General features: G+C 40.3%; 2 protein-coding genes across 3 annotated transcripts; one reads left to right on the forward strand and one right to left on the reverse strand.

Annotated features, from left to right (window-relative positions):
* Positions 1–1,394: 1,394 nt before the first annotated feature.
* On the forward strand, positions 1,395–15,633 carry LOC139411703 (cilia and flagella associated protein 43). 2 transcript variants are annotated; one of them, XM_071158362.1, is made up of 38 exons: positions 1,395–1,477; positions 1,671–1,924; positions 2,045–2,141; positions 2,244–2,414; positions 2,576–2,726; positions 2,880–3,024; positions 3,317–3,399; positions 3,596–3,727; positions 3,814–3,930; positions 4,024–4,104; positions 4,285–4,433; positions 4,559–4,662; positions 4,764–4,916; positions 5,103–5,266; positions 5,476–5,640; positions 5,888–6,018; positions 6,239–6,410; positions 6,825–6,935; positions 7,633–7,710; positions 7,831–7,956; positions 8,052–8,156; positions 8,251–8,367; positions 8,511–8,705; positions 9,218–9,424; positions 9,541–9,630; positions 9,847–9,927; positions 10,119–10,247; positions 10,367–10,486; positions 10,587–10,694; positions 11,195–11,281; positions 11,376–11,464; positions 11,554–11,764; positions 12,079–12,191; positions 12,414–12,573; positions 12,732–12,896; positions 14,901–14,981; positions 15,069–15,222; positions 15,458–15,633. In XM_071158362.1, exons 1-38 carry the CDS (start codon positions 1,395–1,397, stop codon positions 15,631–15,633), a joined length of 5,055 nt encoding a protein of 1,684 aa, XP_071014463.1. The 2 variants fall into 2 exon arrangements, with proteins under 2 accessions (XP_071014463.1, XP_071014472.1); XM_071158371.1 differs by having other exon boundaries at positions 1,409–1,477; positions 3,323–3,399.
* Positions 15,634–15,795: 162 nt separating this feature from the next.
* On the reverse strand, positions 15,796–17,524 carry LOC139411714 (SWI5-dependent homologous recombination repair protein 1). The gene is made up of 3 exons (XM_071158386.1): positions 16,931–17,524; positions 16,235–16,600; positions 15,796–16,121 (listed from the first exon to the last, which is right to left on the reverse strand). Exons 1-3 carry the CDS (start codon positions 17,024–17,026, stop codon positions 15,930–15,932), a joined length of 654 nt encoding a protein of 217 aa, XP_071014487.1. The 5' UTR covers positions 17,027–17,524; the 3' UTR covers positions 15,796–15,929.
* Positions 17,525–17,958: the final 434 nt, after the last annotated feature.

Consider the following 17,958-nt stretch of genomic DNA (forward strand, 5'->3'; position numbering starts at 1 on the left):
TCACAGAAAATTAGCCAAGGCCAGTGAGTCTTAGATTGAAAAAATAATTAATTGTATAATTTTTAATTTAGTAAACATTGAAAATGGGTCCCACAGGCCCGAACACCACACAAGGGTTACATAGATTTTAGAAGTTGTCTTTCTTACCTTTGGCAAAAGAAATTCAGAGGCCATGGAAGATGAGCAGTTGTGGTTACTCCGAGTCTCTAAGTGACAAATGAACACGTTGCACACTTGTATAGAAACATTACAATGCAAACACTCCTTGTGCACATGTTTTGTCAGATTAAATTAATACCAAGGTAACACTATTTTCTTTACCAAAGTCACAGATAGAACAAGGAGCTAGTTATAGTGTTAGTTATTATAAATATATTTGGCAATGTTACGTTCTCCTCTTTGTTTTGACCGTGTTTCCGAGGTCTGTGGATTTAACACAGAGTTACTGTCTTAACAAGAGTATGGACAAATATGTTTTTTTTGTGGTATGGTCAAAGATTTGTTTATTTTATTTATTTATAAAAACATGTTTTTTTACAAAAAGTATAAACTGGGTGGTTTGAGCCCTGAATACTGCTTGGCTGACATACAATGGGTATGACACCACTTTTCTTTTTACTGCTCTAATTACGTTGGTAACCAGTTTCAAATAGTAATAAGGCACCTCAGGGGTTTGTGGTATATGGCCAATATAAGAGCTGTATCCAGGCGTTGAGTCGTGACTAAGAACAGCCCATAGCCACGGTATTTTGGTAATTTTATTTTCTTTTGTCTTTTTTTAAATTCATAATGCAGATTACATTGCTACATCAACTTACATTGCTACATCAAACAAAAAGAACGCAAGTATTAACCAGAAAATACTAAAACACAAAAAATATCAATGAAATAATAAAAAAATAAACAATTATAGTGCACTTGTAATCCCTCTGAAACAATATCATTATAATGATTCAGGAACATTTTATTCCTGTTGTTATTCACTGGGGTTAATCTTTTAAGAAGATAGTTAAATTCAATCAAAAATATGTGTAATTTTGGTATAGAATTTGGGGATTTTTGTTTGTGTATAAAGTATTTGGCAACAAGAATAAAAAAAAATCACAATCATTTCAGTGGTCTTGTTATCATTGCAATAGCAACATATTATATCCTTCATGTCAAAAACATGGGTAGTGTTCATAAAGGTAAATAAGTATTCTGCAAGCTTTTCCCAAAATTCTGACACAAATTTACATTCAAAGAACAAGTGGTCAAATATTTGTATGTATTTTACTTTCCTGGGTGTGACGGATTTAGAAATCAACAAATGGTTCAAACGCATGTAGGGGGAGGGTGTGGAAGGGAAATTGTAGTTGTCAAGACAACAAACCAAACATTTGCTCCTGTGTTACATGCTAGCTGTTAGTTGTCTTGCACAGCTCAGTTTATTCAGTACATTTCCAGAAATGGATGTATTGGGAAATTTAGAAGTCAGGTAAGTTAAAATGCATTGGTTTGTTCGTTTGGTGATACGTGGTGTATCTTAGTTCATCTAAAATTATGTGTGTTAGCGAAATGGTAAGATAGCAAACTATATAAATGATGTATCTATATTCACGTTAACGTTACAGTAACTATAATGCACTCTTAGAAAAAATGGTTCTTCGTCTGTGTGTTCTGTTTCTTAGGTGGGCTCAGGGTTTGACAAGCCAAAATGTTGAATTTGTTGACAAGAAAACAGCCTGCTACATTTGTGGGAATTACATCGTTTTCCTGAATATAGAGACGAAAATTAGAAGTGTGATGCAGTGTCCTGGTCGGGGTATTGGTGCCTTCACAGCAAATGGACATTGCAGGACACTTGCATTCTCCAACCATAAACTAAATCCCTCCATATTTGTGTACAACTACCCTGAACTTATTCTGAAGAATGAACTGAAGGGTAAGTCTTTATCTGAAACACTGACATTATTAACATGATTAAAGAGTTATATACATTGCATTAGCTATTCAAATACTTCCTCCAGTTAGCAATATTACTAAAGTGTTTTCTCATTTACAGGAACAGCCCATGTAGACTACACATCTCTGGCACTAAGTGATGCTGGTCCTTATTTGGCCTGCTGCTCATCAATACCAGACCACACCATAACAGTATGGTAACTGAAACCACTCCACTTAATATCCTCCTTCCACATTCATTTAAATGACCTCTGTTTTGTACACTCACTATTTGTGGTAATACCAATGCTTTTTTGTAGGAACTGGGAAACTGGGAATCCAATTTGTAACCAACCACAAGCTGGAAAAGATATCACCTCTTTGGTGTTTAACCCAATGAACTGGCTCCAGATTTGCTCTTTGAGTGCATCATCATCCCTTACAGTTTGGACCATTGAGAAGAGTGACAGCTTTCATATAATGAAACCAGGGTAATTGAGGTTAATTGTAACTACATAAATGTTGCTGGTTATTTCAATAATCACAATTGATACCTACAATACATGTTATCCATGTCTTCACTATAAATTACATTTCATGGGTACATTTCATGTGTTATTAATGTATTATTCATTACATTGTCAATTGTCAGTGTGATAGATCTCCCTGCGACTGATGGCTGTCTGGTTGAGAGGGAGATTAACCCCTCTCATGTCCCCACTGGAATACTCACCTACTTCGGACCTCAGATGCCCAACTCAGCAATCGCAGGGCTTGCAGAAGACAAGGCAGAAACCTTTGTGGTACTGTCTTTTTAACACCTCTCAACTGCAGGAATTAATTGCACAGGTTTTGTCTCACTCTGTAGTGAGTAGCTTGTGTAAAAAAAATATTCAAAAATGTGCAATTGTACTCTTCTCAATCTCAAAACAAGTTCACTATCCCTGTTTTGAAAGCCCAAAGAGCGCATCAAGACCAGGCTAAGACCTAGCACCATCTGCTGGACAGCCTCATCAGAGCTCTATGTGGGCTGTCAGGAAGGCCACCTGCTACATGTTGACCCAGACTCTCTGGCTGTCTCTGTCCTCTTCAACCCCTCAGGTACACCCTGCTGTCTCATAGCGTTCTTTACTCTGGCCTAGGGGACCTGCTGTGCACTGGCTCTCACTCCAGATGAGTATCAGTCAGACACTCATATTGAGGTTCATGGGGAACAAAAATGTACTGACAGTCACCAATTTTAGAAACATTGCCGAAAAGAATCTACTTGGTTAGAAAAATTGTGCACTGACATATCACGTCAATGATCACAATTGTATGTGTAGTGTTATATTGCATGTTCATATCAATATGAGTGTGTGCTTGTATGTGTGCTTACTATACTATTGTTCAGCTGCAGATGACATTCCTGGGTTCCAGCAGGGTAGCTTCCAGAGCTTAGCACTGCACAAGGATGGACTATTTGTGTCAGGAAAGGTAACAAACTGCTCTTCACATTGATAGGAGGATAGATCCATGATGATATCCAGCGAATTCAGCAGTATGAAGTCTGGGTCTTAGAGTTCAACTTACCCAGATGCTTTCCCATTTGGTCTGTTAATCCACCTATTTAGAGCCAACAACAACATATTCCAGATTCATATTGTTTAAAATAGGCTTTTCTATTCTACAGGAGAATGTGCTACGCTGCTTAAAAATTAAGGGGAACCAAGTGGAGGTTACACAAACTTGGACATTGGAGGAACCAGCCACAACCATAATATATTCGCCAGACTATGAAACACTGCTCTTAGCTTCCAGTACAGTGAGTGCATACATTGTACTGTATTATGGATACATATTTTTATTATTTCTAGGCTCTTGTTATAGTATGCTTTTTCTTTTTTCCAGGGGTGCATCTACAGGTATAAACGATCCCAGTGCGAGAAGGTGGTGAAAGTCCTGGACGTTCTCAGTGGAGACTTTGTGGCAGCAGCTTCACTGTATACTGATAATAACTTATGTGTGGTAAGAGATCATTGATGTCATGTTTAACTGATGTAAATGTTTTGTAATGGATCCTCATTCATAATGATGTTGGCGTTTCTGTCCTCGTTACAGTCAGTGAGGGACTCGGGAGAGTTGCAGCTGTGGTCTCTAGATGCTGGCTTCTGCATCGGCTCTATATCTCTTCAAGTAAAGGTTAATAGTCATTAAATTACAATAGTATTAGGGCAGCTATGCTAAATAATACAGTAAGTAGGCATAGTCAATTGTGAATTGTGCTTGTTACAGTATTTAAGTGAAAGTCTCATGTAAACTTCATGGACAATAGAACAATAATAAAAATAAAAAAAATAAATCAACTACTATTGTGTCTAGGTGACCAGTTTGGCCTGCTGTCCGATTGCTCAATACGTTGCCGTGGGAACAGTGTCGGGGCATGTCCTGTTCATTGAGCTGACCAGGGAGCAGCAGCCTCGTCTGGTGCACAGGGTTCACCTCTACTACACTCCTGTGGACCACCTACTGCAAGTATCTCCAATGGGTTTACTGTTGTTATTTGCGTTTTGGTTGTTCTTATTGTAAAATGAGCCTTTTAAAGTTATCAATGTTCAATAGTAATATAGGATTTCATATTGTTTTTGGTTTACAGTTTTGATCAAGGAGGAAACTTCCTTATCACTGGTGCCTCGGATGCAAATATATATGTGTTGAATGCAAGGGCTTCCAGAGTATTTGAGGTAATCGGATACACAGGTACATTAATGCTCCACAAAAGTCCATATATGTTTCTCCTGGTATTTCTTTAACTCATTTCAACCCATTATGTTTGATTAAAGCAGTGTTGTTCTCTCCAGGTGCTAAAGGAGCCATCGTGTCCCTGTCTACCCAGTACAGCCGGGACATTAAGCAGGTCAAACTGCTGGCTCTGTGTGCTGGAGAGAAGGACATAGGCCGAGGGGAGGGAAGTCTGCTTACACTGCTCACTCTGCCTGTGCAGGAGCTTACGGGTACTGACTGGGCTGTGTGTGTGTGTGTGTGTGTGTGTGTGTGTCCACAGAAAGAAGCTGTTGTTAATCATCCTGCCTGACTTTGGGTCTGTTCCATTTTATTTCACATCTGTCTCTGTTTAATTCCTGTATTGACATGCTGGAACTGAGATAGAATGGAATTTGTGTACTGCTGTTGCTTTGCAGGGGCAGGAGTGTGTGCAGACCTGAGAGGATGTCTTTCCAATAATGTCCTACAGCGGTGCACATATGAGGTCCCTCACGCACTCAGCTCCTCTGCCCTGGGAGCCAATAAGATCTTTGGCTACTGCCAAAAGAGGAAAGCTCTCCAGAGATTCCAGCTACCTGAGGTAAGGTCCCATGCATTACCAGTCTGACTTATGTTTAAAACCCCCAAAATCTTATATCTAACATCTGAAAATTTGTTGATGATGGGTGGTTTGCTGTTTAGTTTTTATTTGGTCATGACGTATGACCAAATTTGACACAATACCAATAACATTTGCATAAACACAACACAATACACGTGACCACTGTGCCATCCATGTCTGTCTCCTAGAGCACAGAAAGGTCCTCTGACCAGGACGTGGTCCAGTTGACCCCAGAGAAGGAGGTGGAGGGTCACCCTATGGGCCCCGCCTCCATCCTCCTGTCGCCCCACCAGTCTTGGCTGGCCTCAGTGGGCCAAGACGGACTGCTGCGCATCCGGGAGATCTCCAGTCTGGTACGACCTTGTTTCACTTCAGGCTTTGCATGTTACATTGAACATAACATGCAGCTTTATAGAGCTCATTTGAAATATGCTGAAGAAAAAAAACAGTATTGCATTATAAATGTAGTATTGTTCTTAAAAGAGTGAATCTCAAAAGAGGAAATCTGTGAGAACAAAATATTGATGAAAACACATTATCTTTGTGTTATGACCACTCGTAATGCTATTAACCTGAGTATGTTGTCATTGTCATGTACAGGACCGGTATGTTCAGATGCAGTGTCACTCGTGTTGGCTGGGAGGGGTGAGGACAGTGTCCTTTACCTCAGACAGTCAGACAATGATCACTACAGGCCTGAAAGACGGCTCTATGGTCTGTACAAGACTAAGGTAAGTCAACGGGGACAAGTCTGAAGGCAATGCAGCGTTGAACACCAGAGAGCACTGTAGTTCATGTAGATGTGGAATTTCAAAGATTATTAGATCATTCTAAAACATTTCACAATTTCTACTATAACAAGGAGAACCTTTCTCTCATTATAATGCATTGGACTACTTTTATTTGTAAGACATTGTATTCTGTCTATGTATTTTTCTGTTTTCCATGAAGACTGAAAATGGCAGGTGTTGGCAAAGCGAATGCAGCTACACAGTACAGCCAGTCTATAGCCAAATACCAGGAGAGTGTGATAACATCAGAGAACCCTATTCTCAGTAGGATGGCTGACTGGGACCCAGAGGCCCTGTCCCCTCCTGGGTCAGCAGATCTACACAGAGAAGAGGTAGCCAAGGTTACCATTCACATCACAGGAAGTTGCTGGCACCTTAATTGGGGAGAACAGGCTGGTGGTAATAACTGGAGCGGAGTTAGTGGAATGGTGTTAAATACATCAAACACATGGTTTCCAGGTGTTTGATGCCATTCTATTTGCACCCTTCCGGACATTATTATGAGTCATTCTTCCCACAGCAGCCTCCTGTGATTCATATAGATTTTACATCCTCCATCTTAACTTACGCCTCACTGCGCCAGCTAAATACATCCTAGTTGACGCTATTCACACAGGGTTTGTCCTTTGCATCAGTGTAATGAAGATCATTTCAGATCCATCAAATCTTATGGAGTCAGATATGTGATGTTTCATATTTACACATGAAATGTAGTTAATTTGTTTGTCCTCACCTCCTGTCTTTAGGCCAATGATAAGCGACAGATAGTTGATGTGACGGAACAGGATGAGAGCTCCACCAACCTGCCCTCAGCCACAGCCTCAGACTCCACCTGGCTGGACAACAAGCTGGAAGCGGTCAGTAACACTGCTGATGTCACTTCAGCACAAGAGCTTTAGTCCGTCATTGTAGGCCGTCATTGTCAAGAAGAATTTGTTCTTAACTGACTTGCATATTTAAATATAGATTTGGTACTCAGTTTCACTCCAGTACTGATGGGAGAAATATTGATGTTGCCCGTGACAAATACTTCAATACCTGATTCACAAAACAGTTGTGTTGCTGTTGGCACATTCTTCCTGGGTGAAAAGATCAGGCGCAGGTTGGGAGAAAGGCAGATAAACATTTCAGAGATTGTAGATAACACTGAACTGATATCAAAGCTGTGGCATTCATTGTGTTGTGGGTTTTCACATTGTAGATCACAGTTAGATAACACGAAACAGCCATAGTTGGGTAACGTTCAGCCACTGTGCCATTACCTGCTTTATTATTTGTGTGGTGATGTGTTTGATTCCATTCAAGTCCCATCATGTTGAGTATAGAAGAATTTAGTAGGGTGTAATGTTATAGCTGATGTATTGTGAAATATATGACAACAGTTCTGGTGAAAGTCAGTGTTGAAAGATATGCTGGCAAAACAATGTACTGTTTTTCAGGTAGTCCAGATAAATGTATCCACTGACGTGCTTTGAGTATGGGGATACAAAACAGAACAACAAATTGTCATCAGACAATACACACATCCTGCTACTACCATTATACTGTCCACAGGTTATCAATGAGGAGATCCAGCAGTTTTCACAGACAAAGAAAAGCCTGAGGAAAAATGTCAAACAATTGCGTGACACAGTAAGCAGAGCTCTAATCCTCTTTTTATTTACTTTGCTTAATGAATCATGCGTGAGTGTAAAATTAGACACAATATCATCAAAATGCTAATGGCTAATGTGACCATGTCGTCGGCCCCAGATCCAGGCAATGATGCGTGAGAACGAGACGCTGCCTGACATGGAGAAGCTGGAGCAGCAGGAGTTCAACCTGGATGTAGATGAGCAAAAGAGACTGCAAGCCGAGGGGGAGCAGGAGGTCACCAGGGTAAAACACACACACACACACACACACACACACACACACACACACACACACACACACACACACACGTGATAGTATTCTTATTGACTCCCTTACAGGTCCGAAATGAGATTGAGTTGGAGAACCTAGCCAAGTGCTACCTGCGTGACGTCCTTAAGAGAGAATGCTGGGATTCCATGAAGGTCAAAGGGCAAGCTATCAAGGTAAGTTGAGAGTCACAACCAAAATGGAGTTGGTTTTCAAAGTTGCAGCAACAGATATGTTTTGAGACTGTGTGTTTTGTTGGCTTTACCTTAGGCCTTCCACACTGAACACGAGGTGAAGAACTACCCCATGAAGGAGCGGACACAGCAGGAGCTGGATGAACTTCATAGAGTGGAGAGTATGAGAAAGATTGAACGGGCTGACAGTAATGTGAGTTAGAATGTGCTGTATGTCCCTTTAGTCACAGTGCAATTGCTAGAGATTTTAATTTTATACACCTTCATTGGCAAGAGTGCCAAACGATATGTTTTTTTTGTTTTACATGCCACTCATCCTCTTCCAAAACACTCTAGCTCCAGCAGGAGATTCTAGAGAAGAAGACCAAGACCACGACGGAAGAAGAGGAGGAGGAGGAAGGCCGTGAGATGGAGAGTGCTTCCCTCACAGGTAGCCTCAGTGCCCAGTATGGAGGCTCAAACCCCTACCTCTACAATCAGTTCAACCTGCATATCAGAGAGCAGAAGATCAACCAGATCACTTTGCTACAGGTAAACAAACAGTTTGACAATATGTACTAGGATTTTAATAACCAATGTATACATATTCAGCATTTAAAGGGCAATTCCACCACTTTTCAACCTCTTATTCATTATCTCCATCACGATAACAACAGTGTCTACATATGCGAACACAGCACATTTCTATGATCTGTGGTTGAAATGATAAAAAAATCCATGAGTTGCGAAACCTGTAACAAGTTGTTTTTGCCAAAGACAGGGTATTTTCTTGCTCCTCATGTCACGGTGAATCTCAGTGTTTGAAAATCATTTAATATATTTTTTACTACAAAACATAAACACACCGTTTTCACATATGTAGACACTGGTATTGTGCTTGAGATAATGAATATGAGGTTGAAAAGTGGTGGAATTGCCCTTTAATGATTAAAGTATTAGTGTTTAGCATTTAATAACCAAATTGAGTTTAGCTAAGTATTTCACCTAATTGCCTATAACAGCCTCCTTCTCCATTTGACTTCTCACCTTCACTCACACACTAGGATGTCATCTACAAAGTGAAGACAGCCTTTAACACAGACTTTAAGGGGGTGCACAAGCAGAAGGAGCAGGAGATCAACCGAGTGAAAGATAAGAATTGTCGCATCATGGAGATCATGTCAGAGCTGGACCACAAGATGAAGCTGTGGGAGCCCAGTCTGTCTGACAACGAGCGGCCAGAGAGGGCACTGTCTGTGGAGGACTCTGAGGTTAGACTTGAAGCTGTTTTTTTTGTTATTGACCTACTTTAATGGTTTAGATTTCCACCAAAACACAAGTTACTGCACATCAAATGATAATTTATGACTTATGACTCCGTCTCCAGATTCATTTTGAAAAGTACCTCACCCCAGAGCAGAGAAAAAAAGAGGAGGAGAAGAAGAAAGAGGAGGAACAAAGACGGCAGACGGCCAAGGTACCTTCCTACCTTTCCCATCTCCAACTTATTAAATGTTTACTCTTAGGGGTCATTCTAACAGCCGATAAACCATTACTAACCCAAGCAAGGTCTTAATCACTAACCGATAAATTGTGAAAACTGAGCTGTTTTCTTAGTAAAAATACAGTGTGAATTGATGTTATTGGCTTGGGTACCCATTGAAACAGACATTCTGGTTCTCCTTTTCCTTAGAGTGACAATATCAGAGAGCGAGCTCTAGATGAAATGATGGGTGGAGTACTCGAGCTAAAAAAAGAGGACATCTTGAGAGTGGTATGGTGGTGGTCAAAAAATGAAAAATCTGAAATATGGATATGAATTTAATATCCAATATTAATTAACATTTAATACATCTACCGTTAACATGATAAACATTTATTAAACGTGATTGTCCTGAAGAAAAGTATTTGAATGACAGAATGGGTTTGAATGTATTTTCTGACCCTGTACTTTTCTACATGCAGGAGGTGCCTCAGCCTGAGTTCATTGTATCCAAACCGGACATTCAGTGGACAGAGGAAGAGAAAAAGATCTATAAAGAGTATGAGAAGAAAGCCAAAGAACTGAGCGAGGAACAGGAGAAGTACAGAAAGGTGTGATTTTTGTGTGAAAACATCTGCTTTTCAATGTTGTATTCAAAAGAAATACACCATCATAATAGGACCCAGACTTGATTTACTACACAAGTTCAGTTGCCATTGTCTTGTTCCAGACTCTGGAAGCTGAAATGAATAAACTACAGACGTCCATCATGGACTCCACTCAGGGGTTTGATGAAACCTTGACCAAGCTCTTTGAGAGGAAGGTGAAATCTGAGATGGTTATATACCAGGTAAGACAGAGCACACACACACACAGATCAAGATTTAATTAAAGAAATATACAGTACATTTCATGTGCCATTGTTGTTTTCTTGCTATGTTCTTTTGTAGGAAGAGCTGAAGATTACAAATCTAGTTCACTCCATTCTGATAGAGGAGGAGGTTCTCAATAGAGAGCGAGAACTCAGCCTCAAGCTAGAAAAAAACAGGGTCTATAAGGTGAGATGTCGTTATATTAATGCCAATGGAGGGTGGCGTGAGGAGCTATAGGAGGACGGGCTCATTGTAATCCTGCCTTTACAATGAGCACATCCTCCTATACCTCCTCCTACCATACTTCATGCTCTATTGGCTATCTTTCTCATGGGGAAGGGATTTACAATGGTTGAGTCCACAGGAGGTTGGTGTTTGTGGTAATGGCTGGAGCGGAGTGAGTTTTCATGTGTTGGATGCCATTCCATTCCAGACAATGTTATGAGCCGTCCTCCCCTCAGCAGCCTCCTGTGGTTGGGTTAGAGATCATTTTATGTTAGCTATGCTATCTCTATTATATACAACCATATTATTACACATTCCAGTCAGATATTATCCTGTTTCTCTGTCTTAGACTGTGTTTTACAAGCTTCAACATGTGTGGCATCTTAATTGGTTTGCCTTCAACACTGTTACTTCCTGTACTTTGCGTTCCCATCGCTTAACATGCCTTATTCTCCTGACAGAATGAGATTGGAGAAGAGCTTAAGAAGCACAAAGAGGATGTAGAAATGTTCCGGGAGACCTACGACAATGTTGTGGCCGAGGACAAAGTACGACTGGCAGTAGCACGTCTACTATCTCATGTCAGATACTGTCCGACACTTGTTGTTCTTGGGTACTATCTGACATATTGTGTATCCCTAGCTTCTCGACAGGGGATTCAGGAAGGAGTTCTTTGATGTCCCAGGCCATATTGTTGATCAGCTGTACAAGCTATACAAGCGCAGACCCAGGTACTGCATAAAAAAAGAGAAACTGTACATAGCTTTTGCCATTCAGATTTTTAGAATAGGGTGCAACATCCCAGTACTCTCTTGCCCAGGGTCCAGAGGATGAGGACCCAGGCAGACAACAGTACCAGCCCCTTTAAAGAGCGGCCCCTGCCGGGCCCAGTGGCAGCAGAGGGTCTCTGTCAGATGATGAAGGCCATGGAGGAGCTGGACGCTCCAGAGAACATGCCTGAAAGCCTAGACGTGTCTGTGTGGGAGAGGTTCTGCCTGGCCCGCAGAGCCAAAGTTGAGAGTGAGCAGCAGGTAATGGAAAACCAGCCACAGAACAAGTGAGGTAGTCTGAGGAAATGTTAGTGGCAGTACATGCATTTCCTTGTCATTGACATTCTCCAGCACCTTGAAACCTACAGTATATTTCATAGAATATATAAACTTACTTTACTTACAGGGTAAGTCTGCCTTATTAAAGTGTTATGTAACACAGGACACAAAGAATGTGGAACAGAGAATGAGAGATTGGATCCAGTTAATTATCCCATTTTGTTAAACATTGTAGTAGTTCTAGTTAATTTCCCTTTGTTATTTCAATGTCATCTTTTGTGTCTTGTCCTACTCAGGTGAAAGTTAAGGCTTTGACTCTGGCTGAAATGCAAGCCTTTCTGCAGAAGAGGACCGATGAGGATGAGAGTGCAAGACTGGAAATGAAAAGTCTCATGGATGACATCAATGGGTAAGAGTGTCATACCGTGAGAGTACATCAATTATATTCTTAAAAGCGCAGTACATTTTTCACTAAACACAAATGTTTCCACCCCATGATTCTTTTGAACACTTCATACAGGTGTAGTCTTTCTTAACAGCTGTCTGTCTGAGCACGAATAAGCTTGGCACGCAAGGCTAATTCAGGAGTGACTCATTGATAGCGCATGGTCTTTAAACTCGATGTCTCCAGGCTACGAGAGGAGAAGATGCGTTTCCGCCTGGACATCATGGTTCAGATCCTGATCAAGCAGGGCCAGGTGGAGGTAGAGAACGGAGACTTCATTGCGGACTACTCTGACTCTCTGCTGCTCCATAAGAGTGTGGTGGAGGACCTCAACGGGACCATCAGAGTGAGACCCATAGACATTCTTTATTAGAGCAGAATCATGCTAACATTGTAGCATAAGTTAAACATTTGTAAATGGGGACAAACAGGGCAAAAATGGGTCATGAGGAACTCCACCGATGAGATGCATAGGCTATGTATTGACCTGTGCTCTTCTGTCAGGCTCTGGGAGAGCAGAAGATAGCCAGCATGGTGGAGTGCAAGGACTTCCGTAAAGGCATCATCCAGCAGGAGTGGGAGCACAAGAGGATGAGAATGCAGAAGGAGGACCTGAACAACAAAGCCAGGGACATCCAGATGCTGCGAGTCTCTCAGGAGCTGCAGGAGGTACACTAAAGCTTACCATGGGACAGGTCTCCCTGGAACAATAGTTAATTACAAAGGCATACAGTACACTACCGTTCAAAAGTTGTCACATAAATATCCTTTTTTTAAAATAAAGAAAAGCAAAAAAAATTGTCCATGAAAACAATCAAATTGATCAGAAATAGTGTAAACATTGTTAATGTTGTAAATGACTATTGTAGCTGGAAACAGATTTATGGAATATCTACATTATCAGCAACCATCACTCCTGTGTTCCAATAGCACATTGTGTTAGCTAATCCAAGTTTATAATTTTAAAAAGGCTAATTGATCATCAGAAAACACTTTTGAAATTGTTGGAACAGCTGAAAACGGTTCTGATTAAAGCAATAAAATTGGCCTTAGACTAGTTGAGCATCAGCATTTGTGGGTTCGATTACAGGCTCAAAATGGCCAGAAACAAATAACTTTCTTCTGAAACTCATCAGTCTATTCTTGTTCTGAGGAATGAAGGCTATTCCATGCAAGAAATTGCCAAGAAACTGAAGATCTCATACAACGCTGTGTACTACTCCCTTCAGAAGAAACAGCGCATACCGGCTCTAACCAGAATAGAAAGAGTGGGAGGCCCCAGTGCACAACTGAGCGAAAGAACACAAAGTACATTAGTGTCTAGTTTGATAAAGACGCTTCACAAGTCCTCAACTGGCAGCTTCATTAAATAGTACTCGCAAAACACCAGTGTCAACGTCAACAATGAAGAGGTGACTCCGGAATGCTGGCCTTCTAGGCAGAGTTGCAAATAAAAAGCCATAGCTCAGACTGGCCAATAAAATAAAGATTAAAATAATGGGCAAAATAACACAGACACTGGACCAGAGGAACTCTGCCTAGAAGGCCAGCATCCTGGAGTCGCCTCTTCATTGTTGACGTTGAGACTGGTGTTGTGGGTACTATTTAATGAAGCTGCCAGTTGATGACTTGTGAGGCATCTGTTTCTCAACCTAGACACTAATTTACTTGTCCTCTTGTGCACCAGGGCCTCCCACTCTTTCTATTCTGGTTAGGGCCAGTTTGCACTGTTTGGTGAAGGGAGTAGTACACAGCATTGTACGAGATCTTCAGTTTCTTGGCAATTCCTCACATGGAATAGCCTTCATTTCTCAGAACAAGAATAGGCTGACGAGTTTCAGAAGGTCTTTGTTTGACCATTTTGAGCCTGTAATCAAACCCACAAATGCTGATGCTGAAGATACTCAACTAGTCTAAAAAAGGCCCGTTTTATTGCTTCTTTAAAATCGGTACAACAGTTTTCAGCTGTGCTAACAATTGCAAAAGGGTTTTCTAATGATCAATTAGCCTTGTGTTAGCTAATCCAAGTTTAGCATTTTTACAACATACTATTGGAACACAGGAGTGATGGTTGCTGATAATGGGCCTCAATGGAATATCTACATATGCGTACAAAAATAAATAAAAATCTGCCGTTTCCTGCTACAATAGTCATTTACAACATTAACAATGTCTACACTGTATTTCTGAGCAATGTTATTTCAAAATGGACAGAGTACTTTTCTTTCAAACTTTTTTTTAAGTGACCCCCAACTTTTGAACAGTAGTGCACATGTGATAATAGAAACCTGTGGTCTGGTTAGCTCAGCTGGTTTGAGCAAAATGCTAGCAACACCAAAGTTGCAGGTACAAGTATGAACCCTCTATAGGCCACAAGACATCTCATTGGCTGTAATATAGGTTATGCTGAAAAAGTGTCTGCACTGTAACAATGTAAAATACCTGCATTTCCTCTTCCACATGGCCAAAAACCATTGACATATCAAAAATACCCTGAACCACCACCTATTTTTGAGCTATAAAATGATCAACCTGCTTTTTTTGTTCTGACATTTGACAGTGAGAGCTTGTATCGTTCGGGGGATGTAGAATCAATCTATGTCAAATGAAATATGCATGTTTTTCCACACAAACTAAGAGATCATTATTTAAACAAAGCTTTTTTGCCCCAAGTATCTCAGTGAGACGGATCATGACAACCGCATATCAAAGCAAGTTTCAACTCTGGAGAAAACCATAACATTACAGGAAAAGGTAATGTGAACAGAGTTAATATAATTTAATATCGATTACATTTATTCAAGTGCTTAAAATATCAGCTATAATGCTTGTGTATTTCAGACTCACCAAAAGAATGTGCTGACCTGTAAGAAGTTGATCAAGGAGCTGAACAGACAGGCAGCAATGAAGGCATCGAAGAATTCTGCTCTGGATGAGCAGCTGACCAACATGCAAGTGACTGTGGCTGAGAGGAGACACATCTGTGAAGCCATAGGTACTGTAATAACTACACATTTCATTGCAGTATAGGTTTACACAATTGTAGGTACATCATTACTTCAACTGTGATGTTATCAGGAGATTTATTGGCATCACTGTGTACATGTGGTGGATATTGTTCCATTGCATTGTTGTTTTTAACCCCTAACTTGCCCCTTGATGCCTAATTTCCTATAACACTTCCACTGAATCATCTAATGAACTGTGATGTTATTTGCTGCTCTGCTCAGCCATGGAGGAGAACCATGAGAGTGATGCAGAGGAGAGGTACCAGGAGATCATCCAAAGGAAGAAGCTGGTGGAGCTAGCCAGGGCCCAGGCTGAGGAGGTGGCTACCCTCAGGGCAGAGGTGGAACGCATGAGGATGAAGTCCTTCCCCGCTCTCGCTCAGCTAAAACATAACTGACACATTTAGGAAACACTTTATTTTTTAAAAATTTACAAAACGTCAAACTGATTTTCATGTTTAAATATAGAACTAATATAAATTACTATGGTAGGTAACAGTATGAAATTAAACTGATGAAGTGGCAAATTAATGTTATTTTTTCACTCAAATTACTTGTGGATCATAGTAAATTTAGGGTGAAAAACATCCAGTACATAAGATTGAATCTAGATTATTCAACAAAGGCAGGAAATCTGCATGATAAATCAACAATTAATATTATTTGTGACAACATGAACAGAAGGCATGTGGGTCTATGCATTGGTGAAGTCCTCTTCTGTGCGGTTAAAGTGCAGTATGCTGTCCTCTACACCAAAGAGGTCAATTAGCTGGGAGATGCTGGCTTTCCTGCCATCTATGGGGAGATCTGACTGGAGCTCATACAATGCAGCCTGACTACAACTCCGCCACTTGTCAATCAAAACTCTCAACTGTGTCAGGTCATTCTAGAGAGAAGTGAGAGATGGGGAATACAATAAACAGTGATTGAATATTCACAACCAATTATACCACTTCTTTTTTTTTACACCCATGTCATTTAGCATTTTCATTGAGTTACCTTGCTTCTGTACATTTTAACCATCTTCAGTCTCCGTAGTCTCTCGGTCCTTTCTTTAACCTCTCTCTTCAATTGGTCTCGTAGTTGTAGCAAGTCTTTATGAGTGGGTTGAGCTGATTCAGGCATGGGGCCAGGGACCCCAGCCCTTCTAGTCTCTGGACATTCACTGGGCGTGATCTCATTTCTGTTCATGTCAATATTCTTCGGTCTGTCTGTTTTGGCACCATGCTCGGTCTCTTTGTCTGCTGTTGAGGGTAGTTGGTCATCATCGATGTTAAGACGTTTGGCCACGGAAACAGGAGAGGTGAAGGAACGTTTTGATCTTTTCAGTCGTTCCTTCAGAGAAGAACTCATCTGCTGTTTTGGCTGAGAAAACGTTTGACACTTGTGAATGACAATGAACAGCTAGAATCATACCAGAGGCCCATTATTTAATACGAAAATCCATGTAGAAAAACATCAGTACGTTAAATATGCATGTTAGAGGGGTTTGACAAACGTTAAGAAATTGTATCTAACTATACTGTAGCTATCTTTGTGTGTGTATTCAGCACAATTAGATGGGTTTGAAACAAATTAGATTAGCTACTGGCTGCTACATATATTAGTTAGGTAATTTTAGCTACTTAGCTAGCTAGATTTCACTGTAAATTACATTGCAACATGCCTGGTTCTGGTACTGTAGACCGTCCTTACCTTTTGCACACTACTGGATTCACATGGGCTTGATTTTAAATAACAGGGTGTGCCGTACACAGGTTTTGATTTGGTTGTCTTCGGTGTGGTCTCCATTTCTTTAATTACAACAAGCTACATCCATATAAACACAACGCGTAGGTTACAAATTGGCCTCACGAAAGTTTTCCACAGGGTTAGCTTGCTAACAACAAGCTCATGCAAACCTCCAAGCTTTTATTGGTCATTATTACAGTCACAAAGTCGTAAACCCCGCCTATTTCTACAATTTATTTTCTTAAAATCTGATTTTAAAACTAACGTTAACCACACTGCTAATTTATACATAACACTAACCTTACATTAACATCAAAAAGCCACTTGTTTCCATGATTTTTTACGATATAGCCCATTTTGACTCTGTGGCTGTGGTAACTAATGGGACACCTTTTGATTGGTTGAAAGTTAGACTCCATATTTCCTGTTTACAGAAAATAACTGTGGGAGTTGTAGTATATCAATCCTAAAACAGATTTAATTCGTTTCAGGCCAATGTATTTATGAATATTTCAACTGGAAAATCTATTTTGTTTTAGTACAGAAATCAACAACACATATTGCTTTATTTTATTTAATCAGTGGTTTTGAAGAAATAAAATAATTGAAAACATGTCTGTTTTTTCCCCGGATTATTTTAGATGCCCAGGCCTTCAATATTTTGTTGCAATTACGTTCAGCTCAACAAAAAACATTTGAATTCCCTATTAAAGGATTTATTCGCTAATCTCAAATATGGCCACATATGATTTTCAATTCGTGAGAGTTTTGCGATGCCTTATTGTATTAATTGTCTTTCAATAGAGTTAGCCAGTCTGTAGTCCTAAAAACGGAAATGAGCTAACTCTGCTTTGTTCAGCCATTCCTATGGGGAAAATAAATGGTGAAAGAATCAATGTGTTTAATCCCTGGATTGCTCATGCTATGTGTTGGCCATTTAAAGTATTTGAAGCCACCGTTCGTACTCCATAGGAATTCTACAGTATTTCAAT

The sequence above is a fragment of the Oncorhynchus clarkii genome, chromosome 1 (assembly GCF_045791955.1).
Source record: "Oncorhynchus clarkii lewisi isolate Uvic-CL-2024 chromosome 1, UVic_Ocla_1.0, whole genome shotgun sequence".
In the NCBI taxonomy this organism is placed as follows: domain Eukaryota; kingdom Metazoa; phylum Chordata; class Actinopteri; order Salmoniformes; family Salmonidae; genus Oncorhynchus; species Oncorhynchus clarkii.